At 48.4% G+C, this 22,624-nt stretch overlaps 1 protein-coding gene across 1 annotated transcript in view; it reads right to left on the bottom strand.

Annotated features, from left to right (window-relative positions):
• Alk (ALK receptor tyrosine kinase) overlaps nucleotides 1–22,624 on the bottom strand; it is a 721,983-nt gene that overhangs the window by 22,915 nt on the left and 676,444 nt on the right. Inside the window, exons 14-25 of the mRNA XM_048431162.3 lie at nucleotides 20,413–20,544; nucleotides 19,573–19,717; nucleotides 17,750–17,932; nucleotides 16,448–16,546; nucleotides 15,781–15,933; nucleotides 14,218–14,322; nucleotides 12,667–12,853; nucleotides 10,943–11,033; nucleotides 10,778–10,842; nucleotides 9,142–9,271; nucleotides 6,772–6,869; nucleotides 695–787 (exon numbers count right to left, since the gene is read on the bottom strand). Of these exons, the coding sequence (XP_048287119.3) occupies nucleotides 695–787; nucleotides 6,772–6,869; nucleotides 9,142–9,271; nucleotides 10,778–10,842; nucleotides 10,943–11,033; nucleotides 12,667–12,853; nucleotides 14,218–14,322; nucleotides 15,781–15,933; nucleotides 16,448–16,546; nucleotides 17,750–17,932; nucleotides 19,573–19,717; nucleotides 20,413–20,544 (1,481 nt within the window). The remainder of the gene's footprint in view (nucleotides 1–694; nucleotides 788–6,771; nucleotides 6,870–9,141; nucleotides 9,272–10,777; nucleotides 10,843–10,942; nucleotides 11,034–12,666; nucleotides 12,854–14,217; nucleotides 14,323–15,780; nucleotides 15,934–16,447; nucleotides 16,547–17,749; nucleotides 17,933–19,572; nucleotides 19,718–20,412; nucleotides 20,545–22,624) is intronic.

The following is a 22,624-nucleotide window of genomic DNA, read 5'->3' as shown; positions in this document are numbered from 1 at the left end:
ATAATTAGAAAAACAAGAAACTACATGTTGGGAAATAAAGTGCAACAAAACCACTACATTTTATAACAAAAACCCTTTATCTAATACTATCGTTATCATTATTTATAGTGTTGAGGACCAAGATTGGCCCTCATATGTGCATGACAAGTACTCTACCACTATGCTACATCATCGTTCCTTCGTTGGTAATTTTTACATAGTCTTGAGAATGTAATAGAGAAAATAAAAACCAATGAAGCTGAATGAGGGACTTTTGCGGTTTGAACTATATTTCTATGTCTCTGAGTTTTGGCAAGGCCCAGGACCCTGTTCATCCGGGGAGCTTGTGTCTGCGATGATGAACGCCACTGCAATTATTTAGAATTTTTGAGTGTTGAGGGCAGGGGTTGAGTAAGAGGTAAAGGCCACTTCATAGCTTGTCACACATCGAGTGTCCATGTTATTCTGTTAGAACTCGGCAGGATGAGAGAGTTGGAGCCAGAGAGATAAGCCAAATGAAACATGTTATCAAGAGCTGCCGAGATTAGACTGGGCACTAATCAGAGGTTCTTATATCTTGGAAGACACTCATTGGACGTCCATGTGGGAGGTTGACAAGGTACCAGATGATGTAAGGTGCAAGCCAGCATAGGCATCTGTTTGAGGAGACTGGATGGCGGGGGAAGGCCTTGGTGGAGCAAGGGAATTGTCTCACCTGTAGATGTCTCGGGCCATCCCAAAGTCTCCGATCTTTGCTATTCTTCCAGCTCCTGGACAGGTCAGAAGACAGTTTCTAGCAGCAATATCCCTGGGAAGAGGATTGAATAAGAAAATAGGTTTCTGAATTTTATTCATAAAGCGTCCTAGCACCTCCACCTCCAGTGAAGTTCCAAGTGCTCTGTTCTTCTCCCCGTGTTTGTGCTGTTGTATTATACCGCACTGTGGAGGAAATAGCAATGCCAATTCCAGACCAAGATTAGGGGAACTGTTGCAAACTGTAATGGCTTTAATGAGAAATGCCCCTCCTAGGTTCACAGATTTGAACATTTTCTGGTATCTGGCTGGTGATGTTTTTGGGGGGGAGGTTGTAGAATCTTTGGGAGGTGGAGGCTGGAGGAAGTACATCACTAGAGGTGACCTTTCAGTGCTTATAGCCTCACCCCACTTCCAGTTCTCTGCGTTTGTGGGTGAAGATGCGATCTCTTAGCTTACTGTGTTCTTTCACCATTGTGGACTCTCCCTCTGGAACCGTGAGCCCAAATAAACTCTCCTTTGATCATGGTGTTTTATCTCAGCAACAAAACAAAACAAATATCGAAGGGCTCTCTAACAGGCCCAAACATGGCATTCATGGTGCCAACAGGTTTGCCCCTTTCCCCTTTCCCCTTACTTGCTCAACCATTAGATTACATTCCTAAAGCTAGCCCCCACAGTCCATTCCCTTATTTGGCTCCTGATTTTTGCCTGAGACTGAACTCCAAGGTCCAACTATTAAAACACCGTGGTCCAGCAATTAAAATTCATTGTTGGACTACACTGGCTAACCTGTCCAACCAGGACTTATTAATTTACCCTAACAGACTTCCCCCTTTTTCCTTAAAACCACTTTCTGGCTCTGCAGATCCAGAGGTGCCCCCCTCCAACTTGCCTCTGAAGTGTATAAATCTTCTTTGTGACAAGAATTTGGTGTCTGGGTGTGTTCTGCGTTGACTCCGAGGCCCCTTACACATATAACAATACTTAGTGAGATATGAGTCATGAAGTCAACTATAATGTAAAGAACTTGCTGGCCTTTTACTGTGTGCCAGACACTGTTAAAGGCTAATTCTTATTACAGTACACAGAGTATTATAATCATCCCAAGCTAAAGGCAGACAGCACACGGACATAAAAAATGCTACCTGGCTTTGGGATATTGTTATACATAGAGTATGGGTTAGCGTTTTGCCAGTAGTTTGAAGAAATGTTCCAGAACAGTACGATTTCAAATTCAAATAGGTTACCATATTTCCAAACATTTCTAGTTTTTTTTTTTTTTTTTCGAGACAGGGTTTCTCTGTGTAGTCCTGGCTGTCCTGGAACTCTCTTCGTAGACCATGCTGGCCTCAAACTCACAGAAATTCACTTGCCTCTGCCTCCCAAGTGCTGGTATTAAAGATGTGTGCCACCACTGCCAGGTTGTTGGTTTTGTTTTGTTGTTTGTTTGTTTGTTGTTGTTGTTTTGTAACAGCCGGTGTGGTTCCTCCACCGGTGACTGTATCTACTGCCTTTGCTAAGCTGTGCAGCTGAAGAGACACTTCTGAGTGGAGAAGCTGGCACTCTGTTCCCGGGCTCCAGGTGGCTCACTTTCCTGAAGCACGCCTCTGAGGCCCCACTGTGGAACTTTCCAGACTTGTCCCCCTTGACCCCAGACTGCTTCTGCCTTGACATCCATATGGGAACCAGACCCCAGCCAGAAGAAGTCTGGAAAGCAGTGCTAATCCTATTAAAGCCCTAAGCAGAAAAAACCAAACAAAAACAAGCACCTTACGGGCACAGATGGTGTTTTATACTTTTAAATGGCTTCGTGGAGGTTCTTATTCTTGGTTGAGGGAGAAGTTGGAGGATAAACAACTGGCTAAGATGGCTTTTAAAAATGAGAATGGTGTGTGTGTGTGTGGGGGGGGTTGATTTCTCAATGGTTATGGAACCTGTTGTGTTGTTCTGTGACAGGAGGACTGGGTTTAGATCTCCAGAACCCATATAAATGCCAGGGATGGTTGGTGATATGCCTACAGTTTTAGCTTTGAAAGGTGGATACCGGAGATCTTCAGGGCAGCCTACCTAGCAGGAGTAACCGTATTGATGTGCTCTGAGTTTGATTGAGAGATCCTGCCTCAGTGAATAAGATGAAAACGTGAAAGAGAATAATTCCTGATATCACTCTTTGGGCCTCCACATGTATGAGCACACATGCGGTGCACATGCACTTACACAAATGTGCCGTTGTTTATGGAAAACATGCATGCATACACACCAACATCACACACACACACACACACACACACACATACACACACACACATACACACACACACATACACACACACACACACCAACATCACACACACACACACATACACACACATACACACACATACACACACATACACACACACATACACACACATACACACACACACATACACACACACACACACATACACACACACACATACACACACACACATACACACACACACACATACACACACATACACACACACATACACACACACATACACACACATACACACACACATACACACACATACACACACACATACACACACACACATACACACACACACATACACACACACACACACATACACACACACACACACACACACACACACACACACACACACACACACTGAAAAAGAAAGTAGAAAGCTTGGGGAGGTAGTCTATGTCTCCATTCTTTGCATTTAGAAGGCCGAGATCGGAGGACCTGAATTTTAGGTTATTCTGGGCTATCTAGCAAGTTCTAGGCTAGCCTGGGCTACCTAGTGAAACCCTATCTTAAAAAGTAAAATAAGAGGGGGCTGGAGAGTTGGCTTAGCAGTTAAAAACACTTGGTGTTCTTGCAGAGAACCTGGTTCAGTTCTCAGCACCCACATGGTGACTCACAGGCATTTGTAACTCCAGTTGCAGGGGATCTGACCCCCACAGATATCAGACATACATTGTGCAATACATACATGCAGGCAAAACACTTGTACTCACAAAAATCTAAGAAAATAAAATGTTAAATTTAAATATTTTTAAAAATATAACTTAGAGATCAAGACTTAAGATTCAGGAAAATGGTCTGGATGAGAAGTAGATGCTTGTTAATGTCACCAACCCAGTTCATAAGGCTGAAGTTGAATTTTTGAGGAGCAGTGGTCCACAAAAGTCCAAAGAGAACCTTAAAAACATACAGCATCAAGACAAAGGGAAACAGCCATTAATTCTAAAGAGAAACATTAAGTGGATTAGGAAAAACACTTATATCTCCCAACAGGTCTTACACTGTAGTATATGAGACCACCGCTTAAAAAGCAACTTTGAATGTGATGAGGAGGATATAAAATAATAGCATCAGCACACAAGGAGTTGGTAGAATGTCACATACATCCATACATCATGAAATCTCAGCAAACCATGTCCAAAAGCAACAAATTTTGGTGAAGAGAGAAGGTGGGGGCGTATGCTCTAGTTGAGCGGCAGCCGGGGACTCTGAACGGTGGGAGGGAGACTAACTGTGTAGAGCATCCCACGCGCTTCTCATCCCTGATACAGACTACCACAGGAGCCCAGGAGAAAGGCTGTGATGGAGGTGAGCAATTTCCAGACGGTCCCTTTTGCTTCCAACAGGTCATCCAATACAATCTTCGCTTGACCTGTGACAATTCAATTTCTTGAAGAAGACAAAATGAGAGGCTGGGGAGATGACCCAGTTGGTAAAGAGCTTGCGGTGGAAGCATGAGAAACTGAGTTTGGATCTCCCACCACTCACATAAGCAGCCAGGGGTGATGGCCTGTGTTTGTAACCTAGCACAGGGGAGGCAGACACAGGCAGATAGATCCCTGAAGTTCCTTGACTGACCAGCCTAGCTGAGGTGATGAGCTCCAGGTTAAGAGAAGGACTCTGTCTTAGCTGTAAGGTGGAGGTTGACTGAGAAAGACATTTGGTACCAAGCTCTGGCTTCCACATGCATGTGCACACACTTGCACCTGCAGTCATATGTGCACACATCCACACACACATATGTGCTCCTCCAACACACATATGCACACACACACACACACACACACACACACACACACACGGAGAGAGAGAGAGAGAGAGAGAGAGAGAGAGAGAGAGAGAGAGAGAGATCAAAAGAGCAGCAAACGATTACTCAGAGACCTAATTCTGATCTTCAGACCTGAAGGTGGTAGGAGTCTTGGAAGAATGTGATCCTGGTATCTCTTATAGAACGTGGGAGAGCATCATAAGGAAGTGATTTTAGCGTGTCAGTAAAGAAAATGATTCCCTCAGTCGGATACTCTGTCGCTATGGTGCTCAACGTGTGTGGAATACCAGCACTGAAGCCATCTCCATAGGAAGCAAAGGCAGACCCTGAAGTCACGCAGGCGACACACAGATTTCTAGGAAGTGAGTCCAGTCTTAAAGATCATGGGCAAAAGATGGAGAAGTGGCTTTAATGGAGGCTTATTCCCAAAGGAGCACAAACTTGCCTTAACTGAGAAACAGAAGAGTCTAAAGCTGGGGGTTTTATGGAAAGTTGTGGGCACAATAAAAAGGGCAGCAGACCATGTGGCTTTGGATGGAGACACAAAGGAGTGGTCCTGGCTGCCCTCTTGCTCCTGTATTTCTATCAATCAGAAAGATCTGCAAGTTGGAAAAGGTTAAACAAGGGGCGGGACCGAGGACCAAAGCAATGGACGGGCAGTGAAGGGAGGAAGTGGTTAAGACTTCGAGAACCTGGGTGAGGTCCACTTCCTGACTTCCAGCCTCCTCACTCTAGCAGGAGAAAGCCTGGCTGGTGTGCACCTCCACACTTCTAAATGCATCTTGTTTTCAGCTCCATGACTGTGTGCACTAACAGGGTGAGCACCACTTCAATGGTTTGAAGGCATGGACTAATAAATCACTGTGAGGGTGCTGGACTACCATTTACCGAGTTGGAAGCAAATCATTAAGAAGAGTAATATATATGACTCTTCAGATCCCAGATCCGGCTATCATCAACATCCATGAGGGAGGAAACACACGATCTATGATGCTCATGAGCATTGAGCGTGAGGATACCGCAGTCCACACAGCATTTAAACACAAGGTTCATGGAAACAACCTAAATGCCCCTTGGCTGAAGAATGGATAAGGGAAATGTGGTACATTTACACAATGGAGTACTACACAGCAGAAAAAAATAATGACATCTTGAAATTTGCAGGCAAATGGATGAATCTGAAAAACATGATATTGAGTGAGGTAACCCAAAACCAGAAAGACAAATAAAATATGTACGCACTCATATGTGGCTTTAAGACATAAAACAAAGAAAAACCAGCCTACAGTTCACAATCCCAGAGAATCTAGACAACAAAGAAGACCCTGAGAGAGATATACATGAATCTAATCTACATGGGAAGTAGAAAAAGACAAGATCTCCTGAGAAAATTGGGAGCATGGTGACCATAGGAGAGGGTAGAAGGGGAGGGGAGAGGAAGGAAGGGGAGTGGAGAAAAATAAATAGCCCAATAAAAACAATAAAAGATAAATAAATGCAAGGTTTATATATGGCAGAAGAAATGACCCAATAGTTAAGGGAACTGTCATTATGCTTCACTTTAAAGTATTTCAGAAAAGGATTAATTTATCCAGCCAATTCTTAGTGTCCAATAATATAGTAGGGATTCAAGGATGAATTGAAGATAGACTCCTTTGGAGAGCCCAGTTCCTAGGTAGGGGAAGTTCAAGGTGATATAAGACTTAAATGGGCAGGTAGGAGGACCATGGAAGGGTGGAAGTCGCCCACAAACCTCTAGCTTGTTCCTGTGGGGAAGTGTAGAAATTTTAGATACTCACTTCACCCAGGGACAGGAGATGCCTGGGCAGGCAGTCTCCCTCAGAGACAAAGATGACACACACAAACAGTTCTGGAGAGAGACTTAGTCTTCTTTAAATGGGGGGTGGCATGCTCTTGGGACCAATGGGGACTCATTTGGGTTATGAGGATATGAAGGTCTCTGGCTCACCGGTGGATGAAGTGGTTTTCCTCCAGGTACTGACAGCCACAGGCAATGTCCCGAGCCACATGCAGTAGATCCAGCATGGCCAGGGAGGAGGGCTGGTTCTGTGGGCGGAGAAGAGGAGTGTGCTGATCATGCGGTTCTCCCAGGGCTCTCACCCCTTTAATCACAAGTTGCTTTACCCCAACAGTGGTCAAGACATTCATCTTTTTGGATAGGCATGGCTTTGTATATTTAAAAGCACCAGGTGAGTCTAATGTACAGCCAGGGCTAGGGTTGCCTAGGCCACAGGAATCCAACAGGACAGACATTCTTACTCTCATGTATTCTACCGTTCTACTCCAGACTTCCTGGGCATGACAAACAAGCCTCAGAGAAAGCCAGTGGAGAATAATGTTTTTGAAATCTTCTATTGCAATGTCTTTAAATGGTCTGTGTATTTATTGCATTTTTCCGTGTGTGTGTGTGTGTGTGTGTGTGTGTGTGTGTGTGTGTGTGTGTGTGTAGGTGGTTATGCATGTTTACAGGTGCCAGGCTGCTGTCAGGAGTCACTCGCTTTCATCTTAGTCTTTAAGGCAGGGTTTCTCAGTCACACCCAGAGCGCCTCGACACGACAACATGGCTGGTCTTGTTAGCCACTTTCTCTAGAGATACCCTCTCTCAGCCTTCTGGGACTGGACTGCAGGCAGGTTACCACCCACAAGACATTTCCATGAGATGATGTGGGGATGCAAGCTGCAGTCCTTGTAGGGCAAGCACTTTAACCATTAGTGTCTTAACTACCGAACCATCTCTCTAGCACTTAAAATGTTTTTAAACTTGGGGCTGGAGAGATGGCTCAGTGATGAGAGCACTGGCTCCTCTACTAATGAACCTGGGTTCAATTCTCGGCACCCACATGACCGTTCAACCAGGAGATCAAGTTTTAGTCCTGGTTTTCTATTTCCTGTGGCCCTGGCATGCTGATAACCTTTAAGGGTCACAGTTTTCACATCTGTAAAATGGCACGAGCTCTGCACTGTTTGCTTCACAGGGCAGTGTTATGTGTGGACGCTCAGAGGACAACGATTTTGACAACAATGATGTTGATGAGAACAGTTTACCAGTGGGGTTAGTTTTCCCTCCTGTCTCCCAGAATTCCACTGATATTTTTCAAGGGGGTAAGATGGGACGTTTTAGGTGTCCAGATGTGTCATCCAGCTGTTCGTGGAAACACTGTGGAGGATCCTAAAATGGGACTATTTTGCTTTTATTTACTAATTTCCTTTGGAAATAGTGGCTCAGTTGTTCCAGCCTAGCTCCAAACTCACTATGTAGCTGAGGGTGGTCATGATCTTGTGATTCTCCTTTGTCCATTTCTCAGCTATGTTCCCACTAGCCCTGATTTATGCATGGGGATTGAACCCAGAGCATCATGGGTGCTAGGCAAGACCTTTGATGGCTGAGCTACATCCTGAGGGGTGTTTTAAACTGAACCTGATTGGAGATGGCATTAGAGCAGATATCCCAGGGTCCCTGCCTCTTCTTCTAGTTCCTGTGAACAGTGTGGTCAGCTCTCGACCTTCCGTCACTAGGGTGTCAGGCTCACTTTGCTTTTCTCTGGCAGGGCTCTTCTTGAGCTAGTCTTCCTTGTGGCAATCCCTGGAGGAAGCCAAGGTCCTGACCCCGGCCTGCTCTGCTCCAGTTCCTCATGACTGGGGCCTCCTGAAGCTCCTTCAGGAAAGGTTTTACTAAACTCTCGGTGGCTGGAGATGCAGTGCTTTGTCATCCAAGTCATCCTTAGGATGCTTCCCTCTGACCCTCAGGCTCCACCTGCACACATGTTAAGGTAAATGAAGGTGGGTTGCCCTGAGTACATGGCGCCTGGTGGCAGTGCAGGGGCTGGAGGCTGGGCTTCATGGGCCCACCTTAGAGCTCGCCCCTCATCCATGACGCCACAGACACATATGCTACCCGTATACATATTCCAGCACGTTATTATTATTATTACTATCATCATTATTTTACAGAAAACTACAAAGTCAGGATGCTGTGCATTCTATTTGTTTGAGAGAAGAGGTCAGTGGGTTCCGAATCAGTGGATAGGAAGCGAGTTAGTGACATGGCTGGCATACAAGCCCCTCTGACCCAGAGTTCTCAGGTCATAAAAAGAAGTCAGGCTGCTGAATCAATTGTGTAAGACTTGCACTGGCTCCTTCTGACTGGTGCTCTTTCTGTCCATCTGATCCTGTCCATTCCCTTCCTGTTCAAACCATAGTACTGATGACTCCCAGGATCCCATCTACCCTGCAACTTCCTCGGCAACCCACTCCCGCCCCCCTCACCCTTGCTCTTTTACTGACATGAACACCGAAGGCAAGACCGGGTCTCACTCACTGGGCGCGGGCGCGTCTCCCTGAGGAAGGACTTGAGGTCCCCACCAGCCATGAGCTCCAGCAGGATGAAGCGGGGCAGGGCTTGCAGACTCACCCCGATGCAGCGAACAATGTTCTGGTGGTTGAATTTGCTGCAGGGCAGAGGGTACAACCAAATCTAACTGAGCTGGGTCTGAGACCATTAAGAGAAGCCAGACACATTAATGTGACACACTAAGAGTCACAGGTTCAGCAACCATGTTTTAAAGCTGCATTCTACATGTGCGGGCGGTGGGGTCCCTGGCTGAGCCTGAAGGGAACCTCCCCGGGGATCTGGGCAGATGGGGCAGGCCTGGTGGGAGGTGAACTAGCAGAAAAGAATTCTAATGGAGTGAGGGGAACCTTCAAGTGACAAAGTATATGTATGTGTGTGTGTGCACACGCATGTGTGTGTGTGTGTGGACACATGTGGTTGTGTGTGGCCATTGCTGCATGAATATATACTTCAGTTCTCTAAGGAAGGTCTCAGGTAGAAGTTGAAGGACTGGTTTCTGACAGGGAGAGCATGTGACTTGCAGCAGGGCAGACAGTCTGTGAAAGAGTCAGGAAGATGGCCCCGCTTGTCTCTGTAATTGCCACATAGGTAGGGACTGATTGGAACATGAGGTTACGAGATTTGGGTTATTTTGTCATTTTAGGATATGTAGAACAGTGGAACTGGGATGCCGCACATGAACACATACACACAGTGAGCTGAGAGACTAGTGATTATATGCCGAAATATAATTATTATTTATTATTACCATTTATTATTACCTAGTAGGAATATTACATAATTAAGCTCTTAAGTAATTTTACACTTTTTAGGTTTCATTTAATACTCTCACTATATATATATATATATATATATGTGTGTGTGTGTGTGTGTGTGTGTGTGTGTGTGTGTGTGTGTGTGTATGTATATATCTGGAAAATAAATATTGTTTTTAAAGCAAGTGCTATCCTGAATGTGTATCTTTCTGGTGTCCCAGAGCCCATGAACATATCACTCATACAGCCTTGGCTGTATTCTCTTGCTACTTCAACCTGGACCACCCCGGGCCACCTCTCCAGGTCAGGATGTCTGGAGGCGGCATAGTGACAGCAGAGACTGTGAGCTTCCTTCAGGTATCAAGGGCAATGGTCTGCCTCCTCCCTCAGGAGACCTGGCCCACCAGTTTCAGGGTGAAGCCAGTCCTGTCCTTGTAGATGTGGGGTAAGATAGTCTGCTATCTTTCATCACGTTATGGGGTCCCTTCCTTTATACCAAACCTATGATATGACCTCAGGTATGGAAGAGTCAATTTGGGTGGGGAGGGGCGGGTTATACCGTCTAATGTCAGAAAGGAACTTGCTTTCTTAAGAGAGGAACAAGAATCAGTGCTTGACCCTGGGATGCTGGTTGCAGGCAGAGTACTATCGTGGTTAGGCCACTCAGGTAACTTCTGAGATAACCACTGGGGGTCGTTCCACTTCAGGGATCCTTCTGCTTGTTGGATGGTGGAGGTGGTCATGCTGGGACCAACATACCCTATTTCCCCTGGAGATACCTATCAATTAGGAAGACCTTCATAAACCTCAAGGGGTGGGGAGAGAGGCTGGGGTCTTTGTGACTTTACCTGATGATCAGAGCTTCCATGAGGAAATCCAGCTCATCCTGTTCTGAACACACTTCCGGCAGGGTCTGAAAGGAAGGGCGGGAGGAGACGGCAGCTGTGAGCTGTGGGTTGTAGCCTACAGGGACCTCAGGCTAAGGCTAGGCGAAAGGTGGAACCACCCCTCACCTTTACAGCCACTTGTAGAGGGCTTGGGTCATTGGGCATTCCAGATACCTGGCCTTCATACACCTCCCCAAATGCGCCATGGCCTAGGCCCCTGTACCGAGAAGACAAGACAAGGCATAGATAGTTAAGTGAGCCACAGGCAGCTGGGGTCCTTGAGATAAGTGTCACGTTCAGTGTCACAGACAAGAAGCAAGGCTGGGACGCTCAGGAGTTACACCTTCAGTTTGGCTTTGCTATGTCACCCTGGGCCTCCATTTATTTACCTTTTTCTCTTAAAATAATCTTATTTTGTTTTTATTTGAATTGAAAATGGATAGTTTGTCATACAAGATATTCTGATTATGGGTTTCCCTCCCCCAACTCTTCCCAGATCCTTGCTACCTCCCCATCCACCCAAATCCACTTCCTTTCTTTCTTACTCTCATTAAAAAAATAAGCAGGCATCTAAAAAAACAAAAGAAGGAAGGAAGAAAGAAAGAAAACAAACTAACAAACTAGTATAGGGCAAAACAAAAAAGCAAACAGGAAAAAAAAAGATCCAAAGGAAAAGTATAAGAAATACATATAGACTCAGAGAAATCCCCTCTAAACACAAAACTGGAAACCATAATACATAAGCAATAGACCTGTAAGGTTTAAAAAGAAAACCCTCCCCAAATATCACAGTGTTCGCTTTGTGTTGGCCATCTGCTTCTGGCCATGGATCTGCCCTGACGTGCAGTTTGTAAAACCACTGAGACTCCGTTAAGGAAAACTCATTTTCTCTCTGCTAGTGAGGCCTCCGTTTCTTTATCTGAACTCTGGTGAGAACAGGTCTGTTAAGATTTGGAGGTGGTTTGATATTCACAGGTCGAGAAGGGATCCTGACTGTGAGGTGTCAAGAATGTGGCGCACACCTTTCATCTCAGCACTTGGGAGGCAGAGGCAGATGGATCTCCCTGAGTTTGAGGCCAGCCTGGTCTACAGAGCAAGTGCCAGGAAAGGTTTCAAAGCTACAGAGTAACCCTGTCTTGAAAAAACAAGCAAACAAAAACTTGGAAAAGTAGTGTTGTGATGGGAAGTGATTTAGAGGAGACAAGGTCATTAGGGTGGAGCCTCCCATGGGCGGATCCAGGGGTTCAAAACCCAGCTCTGTCTTTGGCAGCAAGGTCATCACTAGATAGAATTGGAGACCTTGGATCCTAACTCTGAGCCCAAACAAACCCCTTTCATTTACAACTCACCTACCCTGCAAACAGCAAACAGATCAAAAGGTTTTAACCAGGGATTCATGAAGGTGGTCAAATGTTTACCCATCCAGTAACTATTTAGTGAGTCTCCAGTACTGCCGGGGACAAAGGCAAGAGATGACTCTTGTCTGAAAGAGGATGACACCTCCTAGGGATAGGGACAGATGATTGACAGTTCCCTGCTGTGGAGCATTGTAGTGAATGATAGAGAAAATGATAGGAATTTTGGGCACTTGGAGAACAGAGGGGAATCTTCAGGACAGGGTGCGTGATGGGTTTTGAGAACCTTTGTTCTTCTCATCAATTTATCCTTGTCATTGGATAAACTATATGAACACGCAGGGGATTGAAATAAGCAAAGGTCCCTGAGAGCCTTGTCTCCCTGAGAGGTTGCAGGTATACCCCAGGTAGGCTGTTCACGCTCCTTGTGACTAGAGGAGTGAGTCAACGGTCTAGAGAAACTGTCCAGCCCTGGGGCAGTGACAGGAAGCTCACCGGATGAGGGTGATGTTTTTCCGGGGCACCTCCTTCAGGTCACTGATGGATGAAGTCTTGCCAGCAAAGCAGTAGTTGGGGTTGTAGTCGGTCATGATGGTCGAGGTCCGGAGCTTGCTCAGCTTATACTCGGGGCTCTGCAACTCCATCTGCATAGCTTGCAGCTCCTGGTGCTTCCGGCGGTACACTGCAGACAGACGGGGTCTGTCGTGAGGGGGCCCGGGCCAGGTGGCCTTCAGCTCTTCAGCTGATGTCCAGCAAAGGCCACCTGCTCAAGACCTTAAACTTTCCTGTCACGGTTAGTGATGCTAACCAAGTGAAGATGTACATCAGGGTATCCCTTCATCGTGGAAAGGGAATGTGAAGCTTACACACGCCTCACTGGAGGAGAGTTGACTGTGTCACACGGGGATGGTGTTTTGTTTCTGTTGTTTCTGGGTGATAAAATAGCCCCACAGAAGCAATGTTGGGGAGAAAGGGTTTATTTTAGCTCCCAGTCCCAGGATACAGCCCATCTTTGTGGGGAGCCAAAGTGGCAGGCGGGAATATGAAGTGGCTTGGTCACATCCACCGTCAAGGTCAGAGGAGGAATGCACATATGACTGCACTTATCTCCCGTCCAGTACCCGAACCTGGGGGGGAAATAGTGCTGCCAACCTTTAGGCTTGGTCATCTCATGTCAATTAATCCACATAAGAAAATCCCTCACAGACGTGTCTACGGGTCAACCTAAATTAGGCAATCTGTCATTGAGATGATCTCAGGTGATTCTACACGGTGTCAAGCTGAAAATGAAAACTAACCCTCACAGGTGGACTTGCTGAAATTTTATTAGGAAGATGGCTGAGATCCATTAGACATAAAGGAATGATACAGGGAAGGGTTAGTTAGAGCATGAGGGAGGCCACACAGTGGAAGGATGTCTTAGTGAGGTTCTTGGGGTGCATTTTGAGACCCACAATGACCATCAGAGGTATCTCAGGTCTCCTATGGATGATTCTGCCTGCATGCTTCTGGGACATTCCCTCCATCTAGCTTCTAGTCTCTGCCTACCTGTCAGGGCATCATACAGCCAGATGGTCCATTTTGAACCTCTGTGACCTGAGATCAGTTCACCTTGGTTGGATGGAAAAGGCTCAGAAACCAGCCTTCACTCTCTGGTTGAGTGGGAGGACCTGGCTAGTTCGACTTGAGCTGTTATACAGGGAGTGGCCCCAGCCATGGCCAGGGTTCCCTCAAGCACAGAAGAGCTGCCAGTGAAGGTGAGGGTACAGGAAGAACTTTCTCCATCATGTTGGCCACTGAAGGGCATTCATCCCTGGGGACAGCCAGGAGGTCATGCAGGGTCAAAGATCGGCATCAGAGACTTCTCTCTAAAACTGCAGAATCTATGGTGGGTAGAGGGTTGATGCTTCTATTCTTACTTAGCCTAGCAGTTCACCCAGCAGGGACCCCAGCGGGGCAGGGTGATGCCTCAGTGTCCCTTGTACATCCTGAGACCCTATTCTTGTGGCCCTGGTTTGGAAACCCTGGGGCCTCCGGCACACTCACCGATCATGATGCCGGAGAACGCCAGGACAAGGGCGGCCACCAGGGCAGAGGTCACGACGGAGAGGATCAGAGAGAGCGGCAGGTGGGGTTCCGGGGTGGGTGACACTGGAAGACAGGTCCCGATGGGGCACTGACCACCATGCTGAGTCTCCTCTGAGCAGGTCCCAAGTCAGAAATACCCTCCCCAGCTGGAAAAGCCACCTGCTGTTTCCCGTCTCTGGAGATCTTGTCACACCTCCCTTTCCAGGGGACCATGGGCCCTAAGCAGGCTCATCCTGGTTTCACAGGCTCCCAGAAGTAGCTTTGGGGTAGAGGGAAAATTCAACAGGGATGAATATCAATCTTGGGTGTTGGTCCCAAACGTCAGTTGCACAAGGATGGGATGGGGACAGAAGGAGAAACAGAAGTGGATATGGAAGAGACTTGGGGACCTTAGGGGACTCCACACTCAGTAGGACCCAGCAGTAGAATCCCTTGGTGACATTCCCAGACATGGGGTCTTATGGTCCCAGAACAGCGGAAGGTCCTGGAAGCCCCCTCCTAGCCAGGCTATAATCTGGTTCAAAAAGCTATCTCTCTCCTTCCCTCCCCATCCCTACCTTCTTCTCCCCTCCCCTCCCCTCCCTTCCCTTCCCTTCCCCTCCCTTCCCTTCCCTTCCTTGCCCCTATCTCTACCCCTTTCCTCCTCCCTTCTTCTCTCCTCTCCCTACCCCTCCTCTCCTTTTTTCTTTCATTTCTCTTTCTTCTTCACCCTTCCTTTCTTCTTCTTCCTCTCCTCCTCTTCTCTATCCTTTCCCGACTCCTCTTCATTTTTTCTTATTTATCTTTCTCTTTTCCTTTTTTTCCTTCTTCCACCCACAATCTCCCTTTGTACTGAACTCAGGGTCTAGTGTACACCTGGCAGGCACTCTACCACTGAGTTACATCCCCAGATCTTTGCGTATTTTTTATTTTGAGATAGGATTTGATTAAGTTACTCAGGCTAGCTTTGAACTCCCTCTGTGGCAGACAGGCCTTGAACTTTCCATTCTTCTGTTTCCACTGGGATTACAGGGCTGTAAGCCCTGGCCTGACTTGGACATGTCTCAGGGCAGACTTGGAGCATGTGTAGAAGAGGGATTCCAGTGTGGGAAGCAGGCTTAGGGCTCTATCTGTGTGATCAGAACAGCTAGCTCTTGAATCTGGAGAAGACTCAAAGACAGAAGCATCCTTATTAAACGTGTGTGCTAAAGGCTGGGCCCAGTCAGGAACCATATACAGGGAGCTCAAAGGCACAGACCTGGCTCTGAAACTCCTTAAACCAAGGGTATCTTAGGAGAGCTATGGGATCCCTGTTGCTGGGTACTTGGGTGGAGAAGGAATGTCTAGCCCCTTGGTGAAGATGCCGGAGGTTTTGTTTCCTGGCTGAGGGAAGGGCATAGGCGATTCTGAGACCCCTTCAGGTCTCTTTGTTCAGTTGCCAGAACATGAGCAAGAGAGGGGCAAGACACTTAGAACACAGCTGGGCTTGTTCAGTTGGCTCAAGTCTTGGCCTTCTTCCCATCTCCCATTGCTGTTCCTTACCAATGCAGGAGACACCATCGTCAGCCAGCACGGTCCCATGGTCACAGAAGCAGATGACTTTGTGGCTCTCGGGGTCCATGTGGCATTCGTCTACCTCACAGTGACTGCAGTTTAGATAATGCTTGATATTCACTTCCCCGTGGCCCTCCATCACTGGTGACAAGGTGGGGGGGAGGAGCAGTCTCAGCATTAACAGGAAGATCGACCGCCCTGTACCCTCAGCTCCCCGACTTTGAACTTTATCTCTGGCTGCTTGCTGAGGGTTCTTATTCTCCCTGTCCCAGGTCCCTCTGCCACTCCAAGCACATCTCTATTTGGTGAAGCATCTGTAGGCCCCTGGTGAGCAGGGCTGAGAGTGAGGATGTACGGTTGTCTCTGTGTAAGTGAAAGACCCCAATCCAGGACGCTGACATTGGTACAGGTGTTCTAGTTACTCTTGGGTCATTTTCTAGGACCCGCCTGCCTGGTGATCCATGGTCTCCCTCTCCCTACATTCAACCACACACTCCAACTTCCAGAAAATATGATAAGATGAGCTATCTGAAGACTTGTATCATAAAGTGGCCTGTAGCCCACGCCTTGGTGTCCTGACCCAGGCCAATAACAGGTTTTGGCTTGGTGGAAGAAGTGGCTTAAGTTTTTACTGTCACCTGGTCGAGGGGGGTACCTTTTAAGGCCGGGGTGTACAGAATACCCAATGGACTGATGAAGGAAACCCCATCTTCCCCATCCATTTCGGGGTCATTGTTTGATGCTGCGTTGCCACCTGTGGCAAACCAGAGAAGAGTTGAACCCCAAAAGGTGGGTGCCCAAGTCTCAACACACATGCACATCAACAAGCATGCATTTCTTGCCAAAGCTGTGGGCTACTGGGTGCCTGTGGGGTGGGGAGGTGGAGAGGGAAGGGAGGTTCCAGGCACAGAGATTGCACTTCGGTTTAGCTCTGCAGATGTTGGGTGTGTGGGTCAGTTTCCCCTCCAGGTTGGGGCCAGATCATCCAAGGGAGTCTCTACCACACTGCTGAGGCCCCAGTACTAAGTGGCACAAGTGAACAAGAGCCTAGAAGGTTCTAGTCTCTTGAAGTTGGGGGTGCATTCTTGTAGCTTGGAGAAGTTGCTCTCCAGACATTTGGGGGTCAAGACGGGCCCTGGGGGAGATGAGCTACTGTGCCTTCAGGCTCCTGTCCCTCCTTTCATCTAGGACTGGGTGATCTCGGGGCTCCCCCCTGGGGTCCTCCCATCCACCCCAAAGCTTGGAAAGGAAGCTTGTGTGGTTAGCACAAGCATTTTTTACACAGCGACAAAGCGAAACACAGACACGAACGTCACAGTGCAGGCATGCAGTGTATCCTAGTCTGGGGGAGGGTGGGGGGAATCATCTGCCAGGTTCTTAGCTGCAAGCTATTCCCAAGGCAGTAGGGGAGATCAACAGCAGGCTGTTTGCCGCAGGTTTGGGATGAAGATGCTTGGAGGTGGCTTCTGGGAGTGGGTCCCACCCGCTAGTGGATAGCCCCGCTCTGTAGCAGCTAACGGACTGGGCAGAAAACTGAGAGCAGGAAGCCCATGAAACTGCAGACCAGTTCCCTTCAATGCTGGCTTGGCCAGGAACCCCAAAAGGAGTTGTAGGAGCTAGAAGAGTCTGGTCTTCGGGGCTGCCTGGTCCTTGTGGTGGCTTATGAAGCCATCTGAAAAGCCAAACACTTTTCATGTTCAGCTTTGAAGGGGCAAGGGACCAAGGATCACATAGGATCTTGATGCTGTTTCTACACAAGCCTGGAGGCAGAATGCTGGCTCAGAAGCCAACACCCTACCTCTGGCGGGCCCAAGCCAGGCAGAGGGGAGGGGAGGGGAGCGTGCAGTCACATCACAGTCCACACTGGGGGGCAGGGGGGTGGCAGGGAGGTGACAGGGAGGGAGGAGCCTAGGACTAAGAGGGGGAGAGTGACACCTAGAATACGAATCATCTTTACCTATATATCCTCCGCCTCCTCCACCTGAGGAGCACCCCCCTCCACCCCCTCCGAAACCCCCTCTTGTCTCCCACCCCCACTTCTTCATGGCCTGGGGGCAGGAATGTCCTCCAGCGGCACCCTCCAGCAAAGACTTTCCGGCCCAGAGCAAGGAAGTGTTATCATTCCAGCCGCCTCCACCACCTGCGGGAGAGATGAGAGGCCTCTCTGAGGAGCTGGCGGGATTGGAGGGGAAAGAGAGCTGGGGAAGGTGGAAAGAGGATGTGATGGGTGTTGATTGGTGGGAGGTACTCCCATTGGCTCTGTTCCAGGGTCTAGTTCATGGTGGAAGCTAGGAGTAGCATGCTGTTGGCACTAGGGACCCTGCTTAGGCCACACCATGTGCCTATACAGCTGTGGGGCTTGGTGCCCTGCTTCCTGGCAGGCCTCTCTAGCTCAGGAGTAGGCAGTGTACTCCAGTAGGTATTTGGGGGACATTGGGGACAGGCAGAATGATGGTGGAACTTCTTGCTGCATGGCTGCCACCTCTTGAATGTGTACTTTTACGTAACTGTTTCCGTCTTAACGAGACCTGTGGCCACCTGTCTCAGTGGTCAACTGGTGAGTACCTGCAGGTTTGGGGTACTGGGCCTTCATAGGGCTAAGTCAGCAAGCCTCAGGCCAGCAAGATAGCCCCAGAGGCATGAGGGTGATGCCTGCCTGCCCCTTTCCCTTGATACTGGCATCAATGGGAACAGTTCCCATCACTCAGTGTTTCAGGGTTCCCGAGAGGTTTCTGGGACCCTGCTCTGCTGGGTCACCGCACTGGTTCCTTGCAGGCTCAGGGTCTAACTAGTCCCATGGGTTTGCTGGGTGTCAAATCCAGGACATGGACTTCCCCATTCTGAGCCTCAGTTGCCCCACTTGTAACTTAGCGATAATGAGACTCAAATCACATTGAGCATTGATGTTAGAGCCTCCAGAGTGAGTGCTTGAAACATCCCTCCAAACGCCAAGTGTGGAGTCGGTTAGGTGTGGCAGGAAGAACTCTTGTTTGCTGGCTGCCCGGTGCTTGGCTCAGCCAGCTTCAGTGCTATAGAGAAGCTCAGCGGGGGTGGGTGATGCCCCGTGATAGTGGCAATCGCTTGAAATGTGTCTCGGGAACCCCAGCTTTGAGCTCTTGGAAAGGGAACTAATGGACAGACTTGAGGCTGTATATAGCCCCTAGCACTTGACCCCAAGGACTGTCTCCTGTTGGTCCTAGAGAGTCCAGTGCCCTCTCCCCGTTATTGTTCCATATGACATTCCAATCGACACCTAACCCAATGACTCCAGTAGGTGATCTCAGTGGGATCTGGAAACCCAGGCAGAAGGAATAGAGTCACTTTACCCTGGAATTGTAGGAGTTAACCTGCCAGGTGGAGTCTTCTGGAAGAGTTGGCTGAGGTCCCCCTGGCCCAGAGAGAGCAGCACAGTAGGAGGGCATAAGGAGTCAGGGTTTCTGGTAGAGATGCCCGGATGCTAGCGCTAGGGAGCCAGGCTTCCAAAACGGAGTTCAGATGGATAGCACCCTCCAATTCATGACAATGGCAAGCAAATCTGGGTTGAGGCCCTCTGGCAAGGTATGTGTGTATATGTGTGTGTGTGGTAGGGGGTTGTCAGCTCTAGAAACTAAAGGGTTGGGGTGCTGGGTATTCCTAGGGTTAGTCAGCAAGCTAGCGAGATAGCTTCAGAGGCAGCAGGGTGATGCCTTCCCCGTTCCCTTGATATTGGCATCAATGGGAACAGTGACAATGATGCCTTCAGGATCCCTGAGAGATTTCTGGGAGAGGGTGAGGCTTTACCTGCGGCTCCGGAATTGCCGTTCAGCCCTAGAACTGAGGAGTTATTCTCCAGTCTCTCTGGGTGGAACGTGTCTGTCTTGGCCCCATAGGCCCTGCCACCACCGCCGGCTGCAATGATCAGGGGTACAGGCACTCCATCTTTCATCTGCCCAGGGGAGACATTCAGAGAGGGAGAGACCGAGCTAGGCATCCATTAGGGAGACGCTATGCCCCAGTTTCAATGTTTAAATTTAACAATACACAGGGCAGTGGGGTGACTTCTCCACTTGTGGGGGTTTGAGAGCCCCAAGTTGATGTTATAGTAACCTTCTCTAATCAGTTTCTGTATCAGTTCGAGTCCAATCCGTGATGCAAGCCCACTAGGGCACCCACCTCTTAGGTTACAAATGGATGGATCTTGAAGAATCGTTTCCCCAACCCATTCTCAGAAGTCCTTGACCGTCCTGTTGCTGGTGATTAGAAGGAAGCAGGTCTTGCTTTACCCTTTTCTATACTTTCAGTCATCTCTTGGACCCCCACAAACTGAGGAATAAGCCCTTAGCGTCGCTGTCTCCAAGGGGAGCACCCAGCAAGAAACTCTGCTTTCAGCCTACAGCCTGGCTTTGGAAGTGTTAGAAAAGTCTGCCTGGCCTGGGCAGACAAAGAGCCCTGAAGGCAAAGGCTTGGTGTAGTGCACCAGGAAACCTTTTCTTGGGTAGGCAAACTTGAACTCTCTCTGGACGTGGTTTCTTGTTGTTAACTTGACATAGAACACCCCGAGGTTTCTATTTAGGTTTGTTCTGGGACTATAACATCATGGTGGGCAGAAGTTACTGCTTCACCTTTCAGAGGAGACCTCACCTTAAACACGTAGGTGGCTCCACCCCCACCTCCACCTCCTCCTGCCCACTCGTGCACGCTTCTGTTGACTCGGATCTCTTCTTCTATCACGTTGTTCTCGCCAACACAGACTTTCTGGATTAGTTGGTTCGCCTGTGCCAACAAAACAAACCACCTCGTTGGGTTTGTGCCCAAGACGGGGACCTTATATGCTAAAGGTGGGTTCTGATCACGTGTCAAACAGCTTATAGTTGAATTTAGAAGATAAAAACAAATCCATACAAACGACAATCGCTTTGTGCAGTGTTAAGAAAGGTCACAAGGCCAGTGTGCATACAAATGTTATGAGAAGCTAGGAAGATAGATTGAAGCAGGAGGACTGCCTGCAGGAGGGGGCTTCTAGGTGGGCTCTGGAGTGCAGGAAAGGATTCAGGACAGAGAAGGGAATTCGGATCATCCCAAGAGGAAAGAGTAGCATGACCCACAGGAAAGGAGGTAAGTGGGGTGTGTGTGGGAAAGGCTTAAGGCTCTCTTGCTGAGCCAAGTCTAAAAGTCCAGAGGGATTTTTTAGAATCCTGTGGCTGCTGAAGAAGATAAGACCCTGGGCTGTGAGACAGGATGGAGGGCATATGAATTGGGGTAACTGCGGGGATTAGACGAGCAGCCTGGTCGTGGCAGGGGCCTCGTGGATGATCAGAATTAGATTTGGGAGTGGAGAGTCAAGGAGCTCTCTCTCTCTCTCTCTCTCTCTCTCTCTCTCTCTCTCTCTCTCTCTGTGTGTGTGTGTGTTTCAGTTCTGCATTACTATGCAGCGAATTAAAAATAAATACAGAACAAATAAACAAAACCCAATAGAGGAATTTTCATTCTCAGCTCACCTTTGGGAAAGTCATGTCTCCATCTGAGACATCTGATTTCTTCTACCATTTCTTGTTTCTAGAAATCTCCAACATGGAAGCCCAGGAAGAGGGTAGAGTCTCCTGGCTGCCATGTGGAAGAGGGAGCGGACCTTGGGATCTGACAGCTATGCTCAGCACCACTTTGGGTGATCCGGTGGTCTTTAGGTACGGGATGGAAACAGTGCAATCACAGCAACAACCATATGGTGATTTGGAGGCGAGCCATTGCCATCGATGGGGAGGTGGTTGAGTTAGTATTTCATTAGATTCACCTCTGGGTGGGATGTGGGAGCGACCGTGACCATGCTGGGATGTCTGGAACACAAAACCCTGGAATCCTGGGAGGAAGAGCCCACCCGCTGAAGGACAGCCACACCTGGTTTGGCTGCTGCAGCTCGGATGAATTCTCTAAACACCAGACTGACCTCAGAAGAAAATTACTTTCCTTTCACTTAATGGAATAAAAGCCAATAAAACATCAAATTTTCATCAAACGCCGCTGTATAACCAGCCAGTGGACACGGCAATCCATCTTGAGCCATTCCTTATGCTAAAGTATTCAGGAGTGCCGGCAGTGAGTACTTGAGAAATTTCCAGATAAACAGCCGAGATGCAATTTGTTTTATGGCATTTTGGATTTAATGATGGAAATAATTTGACATTTCTAAGAGTGGATTTAGTGTGCGTGGAAAGTCCTGGACTGCTGGGGTAGAGCTAAGCACTTTTCTCGTGTGTATGTAGTGATGCCCAGAGCTGTAGAGAGAATCCTGGGACAGGAATGAGAGGCAGCGTGCCTGCCCCAAGGCTGGGTGCAGGGGGAGGGGGAGAGCATGGGAGCTGCGGGTTGAGCAGTACTTCCATGAGGCTCCCAAGGACCTGGACTCTCATCCGCCTATAAATCAAAGGGTTATCTAGCCTGAACCAGCAGAGTTCGGAAGACCGACTTCCACACCTGTCTCTGCTCTGGCAGCCAGCAGTGTGACCTCCACATCCTGGGGATGCTTTTTCTGAGAGAACTGATTTTGAGGACTTTGGATACAGTGTTGGGCAAGAACAATGGAGTTTGAGGATGGCCAGTCTTCCATATGCCTGCTCCACGTAGCCCTTGAAACCAGGGCAGAGGGTGCCCAAGAAATGATCCACTCTCAGCAAGCATCCCTCTGACTTAGCAGCAGCCTCTGGAAGAGGCACTGCACGTCCCCTGCTTCCTAGGATGTCCCCTGCCCCACGTCCATCCCTGGCTCCGTGTTATCTTCTCTTCTTTTTTCTTCTAATCTCTAAATGCTGGGATCCAGTGCTCATCCTTGGTTCCTCCTCACCTCTGTATCACACCA

Source organism: Myodes glareolus, chromosome 6, assembly GCF_982192425.1.
Source record: "Myodes glareolus chromosome 6, mMyoGla1.1, whole genome shotgun sequence".
Lineage (NCBI taxonomy): Eukaryota > Metazoa > Chordata > Mammalia > Rodentia > Cricetidae > Myodes > Myodes glareolus.
This window is presented reverse-complemented; position numbering and strand designations above follow the sequence as displayed.